This window comes from Triticum urartu, chromosome 1A (genome assembly GCF_056163025.1).
Source record: "Triticum urartu cultivar PI428250 chromosome 1A, HENAU_Tu73, whole genome shotgun sequence".
NCBI lineage: Eukaryota > Viridiplantae > Streptophyta > Magnoliopsida > Poales > Poaceae > Triticum > Triticum urartu.
The window spans coordinates 327,058,404-327,067,092 of record NC_141873.1 but is presented as its reverse complement, the minus strand read 5'-3'; the positions used below and the strand labels follow the sequence as shown (position 1 = coordinate 327,067,092).

Genomic DNA, 8,689 nt, shown 5'->3' with positions numbered 1-8,689 from the left:
AACGAAAAATGGGCTTCTGGGGCCGCCGACGCTTATTACCGCCTAAGTCAACGAAAAACGGGTTTCCGGAAACGCGACTGAGCTGATTTTTGGGTGCCGATGCAAAAAAAATGTTTAAGGAGGGTTTGTTGGGGACGCGGCTGGAGATACTCTTAGATGCACACGCAGCCCGATCTCAGCGATGTTGAGGTCCCGGTTGTCCTGTGCATGATCAAGTCCCAAGGTCCCGGTTGTCCTGTGCATGATCAAGTCCCAAGATGATCTGATCGGCAATGTAACTGAGCAGATTAATGCTGCCCACATGAGAGCGAAGAGCGTGGGCGAGCTTGTACAGCTTGTGGTGGAGAATCTACATAGCATTTCCATGCGTCACAGTAGCGGACCAAGAATTGGCGACGATGCCCTGAAACCCACGAAGCTTGAGCCAATAGTCTTTAAGTCAGAATTCCCTGTACTGACGATGGAGTTGCCCTTAAATGTTCTATTAAGTCCCTCCTTAAGGACAAGAGGGGGATAGATCTCTAAAGTTCTCAACCGAATCGAACAAGGAGATCGCTGCATTGGCATAAATTTTTTCCTCCTTCAACGCAAATAAAGACCTGACCCATGGTTTGAGATGTTTTCTCAGGATCTTCAATTTAGCATCAATCCTCTTGGCAACATCTGTATAATGTATGGACTGGAGGCATAGAGGGACAAATAATTCTCATGCTCAACCCACCAATCTTCAAACCCGAAAATGTTGCTCCTAACCACTGTTGTTTGGACATGAATAACACAAGGGATGCGATCAGATCTTGAGTTCAACAGTTTGATCCGTCATAAAATGACATATCTTCTGAACTCACCGTGTTACTCGCATGTGTATTTCGCTAGTCAAACAGTTCTATGGAACCAGGCGTCAAGCCTGGTAAGCTATCTCAAAAAAAAAAAGTTCTATGGAAATGCTGAGACTTATGGATAAAACAGACTACAAGTACCCCCGATCGTTTTTCCATTCTCTTACAACAAAAGTTTCCTTTATTAGCTACAACCTTTGGTGACTATATTCATCACAGCTAACACCGTTCCTGAGTAGCAGAAGTTCATCGCGGTTATTTCGATCTGGGCGTGCTGGACCTGGGCGTGGAGGGGGAGAACACCGGGTAGTAAGTATTCAGCTCCAGCTGCTCCAGGATCTGCTGCATGAGTCCCAGGTAGGAGGAGTGCCCCACGACGAGCTCGCTAACATCAACCTGCGTGAGTCGAGCAGCAACCTAGTCAAGAAAAGTACTCTCTTGTAGTGATCTAAAAAGTCTTATATTTTTTTTTTTTTTACATTTTCAACTCCGGGGACTTGGATTGCTTGGATGCCAGCCAAACCTTGCGTGAGCAGACTGCACGAGAGGCTAGTTTGTCAGAGCACTCAGAGGGCTGCGTGCATCACTCGATGCAGAGGCCGAGGTTTTCCCCCCTCTCTTTTCGACGGAAAACGAAGAGCATTCAGGGTTACGAGTTACCTCGCCCGGAAAGTGACGCCGAGGATCCAATCCTTGGTGGAGTACACGTTCACAAGCCTTCCAGCAACCATCTGCACATGCGTACATATGGGTTCAGCTGTGTAGGATTTCACATACAAACTTCCCAGTTGATGCAGAGCCTGATAGTATGACTCTCTTCAATTCATACCAATAAGAACAATTCTGGTGGTTTCTTGGGAGAAGAAGGTCAGAATAGCTACTGCCCTTACCTTCCTGGCAGGCCCCCACAACTCGTCATTAACTGAAATCGGTGCACCTATCAGCACAGCCCTCTCGACGATTCCCTCTGTTCATGTTCAATTTGTCAGCTGAATAAACAACTGACTCCATATTGGTAGACATTTAGCGCGCGGGGCTCGTTTCGAATAAGAAGCTTTCGCAAAATGTTCATGTAAACCAGAAAAGTTCCTCAGCTCCAAGCGGTCCATATTGGCTAACATTTACAGTTATGTACTTAATTATGCTCCTGCATGGTCTAGAAAAAAAACACAGGATACGCACCGTTATTGCCCGAAAGAGCTAATTCCTGCAAACATTTGAACACGACACGCGCACCGAGTGAAAAACCTATGAGAGTGACAGGCCTGGAAATGATTGTGACATGGGGGGAGACAATTAGCTCCATGCAGACACAAGGGTTTACTGAATCATTTAGATTGCAGGTATGATTCAGGTATGGGTACCTGCTTCCTTGCAGTCCATTGAGCAACACTTCAGCAAGCATTATCCCAACCTTATCTGATCTGGAATCATCTACTAGATTTATCAGGTAGAAAAGATTACAAGAACGCAGGCTAAGTTAGAAAGGACAATAAACTACGAAATAGTGGAGGAAGGCACCTGTCAATAGCAACGGACCATGTGCTGTCAATAAAATCTGCAGCAGCTACCAAGGTAGCAGGCCATGCAAATGCTGAAATTATACCGCTTAACACAGTCTGCATCGCACCTTCCCTCATCAGCTCCATTGCAAATCCTGCAGTGATAACCGAAACTCTTAATAAAATTATTTAAAGCGTAGGCGGAATGCACCTTATGCATGAATCGTTAACATTACTTGATGCCAGAAAATCCTGTATTGCTGTACTCAAGGCAATTATATGCTTAGTCTCCCACTGAAGAATGTACCTGCCAAGTGCCAGTGAGAATTGCAAAGGGTGTCTAGTTATGCATGGTAAGATTCTTCTTGAAAACAATTACTCAATGCAAGCCTGTTGCTAGAAAATGAATTACGTGGAACTCACCTCTATCCATGTTATCTGAATTTCTTCTATCATAAATCTAATTTCTGGCGTTTGTTTACTTGTTGGTTGTTGCAACATTAAAGCATAAGAATATGCTGCTAAGGAATGGGCATATAAATAAGAAGAGCTGTGCTCAGCAACTGCTACTGTATTAGAAAAATGTACCTCTCTAAGTTAGTTTTCCATCCTTCCCACGGCTTTAAAAAATCGTCTTCATTAAAAGCGAATCCAGAAACCATGATGCAGACTGCTAGGCGCTGCAAGTGAAAAAAAAACCCCCATGAAACCCAGTTCATCTTATCAGTAAACAGCATTGTACTCCCTCCGTAAAGAAATATAAGAGCGTTTAGATCACTATTCGCTCTTATAGTGATCTAAACGCTCTTATATTTCTTTATGGAGGGAGTAATTGTTAAGGAAAATGCAGCAAGACAGTGCATTGGATGGACCAGTGTACAGCTGAAAGAGAACAAACACCTACACCCTGGTTATGGTTCTGGCCGAGGGCTTTGAACTCGAATTCTTTCACATCTCCAATTCTTTTGGCCATTTTGGAACCAGTTAACCCAGCTCCAGCAGCTGATTCCAACCAAAGATGACGATTAGTTACTGTGGATGATTAAATACTTGTGGATCATCATCTAATCTAATGGAGCAAAATGTGGAAGGCACACCTCCAAATGATGCGGCAACTGCTACTGAGCCAGCGGTGTGTCCAGCAGCAGTAGCTATAGCAGCAAATCCGCTAGCCCCTATCACAGGGACAAGTGCGTGCAACGTCGGAGCAAGAGCAGTGAACCCTGCAGCAATCGCCGGAGCAGCTAGACCTGTAAAAAGATTCAGTTAACTAGTTCAGCAGATCGCGGAGAGATGTCATCAAGATTGCTTTCGACACGGTGTAACATAATCATCACCCCCGGAGATAGCCATGAGCGTCCCTCCGGTCAAGGCGGCGGCGCCGATGATCCCCCCGCGCCTCCATTTCTGCCACCTGCTTCTCGGCGACGTACTTTCACGCAATTTCTCTTCCTCTTTCGCTGCAGCCATAGCAGAGCAAGCAACCATTATCTCGACAGCTTCCTACAATGCCAAAGGTGTTCGACGCCAAAGAAAAAATTCAGCACGGTAGGAACTAGCTAGCACGCTGCTTCATTATGCGCATTCTGGGGGAATGGTGGTTGGTTACCATCTTGATCCACTTGACGTCGAGCCAAGTCGCGATCAGCCGGAGCGCGACGCGGTGGCGGGCGTCGTAGCCCTTCCTGATGCGGGGGGACCCCATGCCGTCCTCGCCCATGTTCACGTCCGCCACGCAGGCTGAGAGGAGCATGTACAGCACCGCCATCTTCCGGTAGTCCTTGGAGCGCCCGCCGCCGCCCGGCGACGACGGCGAGCCGTCGTCAGCCGGTTCTTCGTCATTGTCGGCGCCGAGCACGTGTTGGTTGAACAAGTCGTCTGGTGCAACGTCGTTCTCCAGGCCCATCGCCATCGCGTCGACGGCTTTGGCGAACGCCAGCTCGAGGTCGGACCTATCGGCGGCGGCCTTCTCGCCGTCGTCTTCGTCCTCGAACACTTTCCGGAGAAACTGCGCGCGCGAGGAAACGTCACACGATACGTCGAAATGGGGGCGGAATTCAACGCGGACGACGCGGCATTGTTGGCACGTACGGCTCCAATGTGGTGCTTGGGCTGGGAGGTCGCCGCCGTCTTCTCCACGCCCGGCCAGGCCTTGGGGTCGATCTCGAGAAACCTGAGAATTGAAACGCGACGCGCGCACCATGACACGCCGGATCAAGAGACGGAGCACGCATGTGAGAGGAAGGGGGAGAGGGGTGACCGGAGGACGGGGCGGAGGAGGCCGCGGGAGTCGTGGGTCCAGAGGTCGCGGCCGTCGGGGTCGTCGCTGGAGAGGACGACGGTCTCAGGGTCCGGGCCCTCGTCGAGGCCGTGGGAGCCGAGAAGGACGCGCTGGTGGATCTGCGCCTGGCGGAGCGCGAGCGCGAGGAGCGCACCCGCGGCGTACCGCTGCGTCTGGCTCAGCGTCGACGACGTGGCCATTGCCCGGCGCCGGCGGTGTCCACTGCGCCGAGAGCGCTGCGGGGCCAACGAAATCCGCGACCTTGCCGATGTTGGCAGTCTTTAGCCGCGCGTGCGGGCGAATCGGCTCCGGGCGATATTGCGTGCAACCGACTGAGGAGAACGAAGTCCCGAACGAACGCTCGCATGCACGTACGTCAACCCGCACCGATCATGTAACATGAAAACCTTGCACGGATTTTTTAAAATATATTTACTTGCAACAGAGCTCACGGGAGAAAAAAAAAATACCACACTCCCCTGATGCAATAACCACGACTCAAGACCCAATAGATCCACATCCTTTATTTCAAGCACATGCCATACCATCTGTGATGTCACTTATCCTCTTATCACCCCCGCCGACGATGGCCTCAGTGCTCACAGAATCACAATGCGTTTGAATGTTGTCAATTCTAAGACATCTCTCTGCATAACATGAGAAATCTGATTTTTTTTCCTATGAGGTTTTGGCGAGGCGTGCATGCGTGATTATAGATGATTTGTTTGTCTCCAATTTTAGTTTTGCTAAGGTGTTCATTTCTAATCCGGATTGGCACCATATGAAAGAAAACCAGATCATGCATGGTTGATTGATGTTGCACCATAAATAGCATTTTTTAAAATGGTTAACTGGTAAAATAACATCATATTTAGATTCTAAATACTTTTCTAATCAAACTTCATATATAGCATGTTAAATTCGAAGGTAGGGCTTATAAGATATGAATATTTTACAAAAATATTTGATATATGCGGGTTGATTAACCCAATTATCAGGGGTTTCCCGCAAAACAGAAAATGTGACTTAAAACTAGCATATGGGTTGATTACCAGTAACATTAGAGGGTTTTCTGCAAAAGTGAAAATTTGACTTAGAACTGAACTGCGGGTTGTTTACAAGAAATTTCAAGGGGGTTTCCATAAAATAGCATGACAGACCAAGAATACTTATTCTCTTAATAGTAGGTATAGATTTCCAAATGCTATAGAGCTATAATGTCAGCTCTGACCGTTTCTGGCGTGAACGTGCTCCACATCATCGGATCGATTGCATGAATTTTGAAGCGGGCAGTGAAGGCATGGGTTGACATGTTATGCAGTGCACTAGTGCAGAATGCTTCTACACAACCTTTAATTGGCGGGGCACCACTTTCAATCGAAGCCATCGTCATTTTTCTAAAATATCTGTGGTGTGGGCAAATTTTGTACGCCACCACTATGGAGTCACGTGCAAAATGGCAAGCAGGTAACTACACCACTGCCATGTGGGCCCAACAACCTACCAGCCACGGGCTTTATTGGTGGGATGTTAGAGACTCAACACACCACTAATTACTACCTAGCTATGTTGTGGGCTAAATGAACACACTACTGGTTTCGTGAGTCGCACGCCACTACCTGGTGTTGGAAATATGCCCTAGAGGCAATAATAAATTGGTCATTATCATATTTCCTTGTTCATGATAAATATTTATTATTCATGTTAGAATTGTATTGATCGGAAACTTATATACATGTGTGAATACATAAAACAACACTGTGTCCCTGGTACATAGGCCTCTACTAGACTAGCTCGTTGATCAAAGATGGTCAAGGCTTCCTAACCAAGACATGAGTTGTCATTTAATAACGGGATCACATCATTAAGAGAATGATGTGATGGACAGACCCAAGCATATATAAACTTAGTAACAAATCTATCATGGTGATGCATAACAACGAGAGAGGAAGAGTGTTGTCCATGTATCCTCGTAGACCGTAAGCGAAAGCGTTATGACAACGCGGTTGATGTAGCCGTACGTCTTCACGATCCGACCGATCCTAGTACCGAAAGTACGGCACCTCCGCGATCTGCACACGTTCGGCTCGGTGACGTCCCACAAACTCTTGATCCAGCTGAGTGTCGAGGGAGAGCTTCATCAGCACGATGACGTGATGACGGTGATGATGAAGCTACCGGCGCAGGGCTTTGCCTAAGCACTATGACGATATGACCGAGGTGGATTATGGTGGAGGGGGGCACCGCACATGGCTGGAAACAATCAACTTGTGTGTTCTAGGGTGCCCCCTACCCCGTATATAAAGGAGCAAGGGGGAGGCCGGCTGGCCTTGGGGCGTGCCAAGGAGAGGGAGGAGTCCTCCTCCTAGTAGGAGTAGGACTCCCCCTTTCCTAGTCCAACTAGGAAGAAGGAGGGGGGAGGAAAGAGAGGGAGAGAGGGAGGGAAAAAGGGGGCGCCCCCCCTCCTTGTCCAATTCGGACTCCCAGGAGGGCAGCCCTATGGCCCCTCCTCTCTCTCACACAAGGCTCATGTTGGCCCATTAGTTCCCTCGGGGGTTCCGATAACCCCCCGGCACTCCGATAATTATTCGGTGACCCCCGGAACTCTTCCGGTGTCCGAATATAGTCATCCAATATATCAACCTTTATGTCTCGACCATTTCGAGACTCCTCGTCATGTCCGTGATCACATCCGGGACTTCGAACTAACTTCGATACATCAAAACACATAAACTCATAATACTGATCGTCACCGAATGTTAAGCGTGCGGACCCTACGGGTTCGAGAACTATGTAGACATGACCGAGACACGTCTCCGGTCAATAACCAATAGCGGAACCTGGATGTTCATATTGGCTCCCACATATTCTACGAAGATCTTTATCGGTCAAACCGCATAACGATATAAGTTGTTCCCTTTGTCATCGGTATGTTACTTGCCCGAGATTCGATCGTCGGTATCTCAATACCTAGTTCAATCTCGTTACCGGCAAGTCTCTTTACTCATTTTGTAATGCATTATCCCGCAACTAACTCATTAGTCACATTGCTTGCAAGGCTTATATTGATGTGCATTACCGAGAGGGCCTAGAGATACCTCTCCGACAATCGGAGTGACAAATCCTAATCTCAATCTATGCCAACTCAACAAACACCATCGGAGACACCTGTAGAGCACCTTTATAATCACCCAGTTACGTTGTGACATTTGGTAGCACACAAAGTGTTCCTCCGGTATTCGGGAGTTGCATGATCTCATAGTCATAGGAACATGTATAAGTTATGGAGAAAGCAATAGCAACAAACTAAACGATCATCGTGCTAAGCTAACGGATGGGTCAAGTCAATCACATTATTCTCTAATGATGTGACCCCATTAATCAAATGACAACTCATGTCTATGGTTAGGAAACATAACCATTGTTGATTCAACGAGCTAGTCAAGTAGAGGCAAACTAGTGACACTCTGTTTGTCTATGTATTCACACATGTACTAAGTTTCCGGTTAATACAATTCTAGCATGAATAATAAACATTTATCATGATATAAGGAAATATAAACAACAACTTTATTATTGCCTCTAGGGCATATTTCCTTCAATCTCCCACTTGCACTGGAGTCAATAATCTAGATTACATTGTAATGATTCTAACACCCATGGAGTCTTGGTGCTGATCATGTTTTGCTCCTGAGAGAGGCTTAGTCAATGGGTCTGCAACATTCAGATCCATATGTATCTTGCAAATCTCTATGTCTCCCTCCTTGACTTGATCGCAGATGGAATTGAAGCGTATCTTGATGTGCTTGTTCTCTTGTGAAATATGGATTCCTTTGCCAAGGCAATTGCACCAGTATTGTCACAAAAGATTTTCATTGGACCCGATGCACTAGGTATGACACCTAGATCGGATATGAACTCCTTCATCCAGACTCCTTCATTTGCTGCTTCCAAAGCAGCAATGTACTCTGCTTCACATGTAGATCCCGCCACGACGCTCTGTTTAGAACTGCTCCAACTAACAGCCCCACCGTTCAATATAAACACATATCGGTTTGCGATTTAGA

The 8,689-nt window shown here is 47.1% G+C and overlaps 1 protein-coding gene across 1 annotated transcript; it reads right to left on the bottom strand.

Annotated features, from left to right (window-relative positions):
* Positions 1-732: 732 nt before the first annotated feature.
* LOC125532946 (transmembrane and coiled-coil domain-containing protein STS1-like) lies at positions 733-4,954 on the bottom strand. Its single transcript, XM_048696791.2, has 15 exons — positions 4,602-4,954; positions 4,433-4,514; positions 3,951-4,349; positions 3,679-3,844; positions 3,439-3,591; positions 3,246-3,343; positions 2,930-3,021; positions 2,578-2,648; positions 2,361-2,496; positions 2,204-2,263; positions 2,022-2,104; positions 1,730-1,806; positions 1,500-1,570; positions 1,319-1,376; positions 733-1,235 (listed from the first exon to the last, which is right to left on the bottom strand). Exons 1-15 carry the CDS (start codon positions 4,820-4,822, stop codon positions 1,095-1,097), a joined length of 1,908 nt encoding a protein of 635 aa, XP_048552748.2. The 5' UTR covers positions 4,823-4,954; the 3' UTR covers positions 733-1,094.
* Between the last annotated feature and the right edge of the window lie 3,735 nt (positions 4,955-8,689).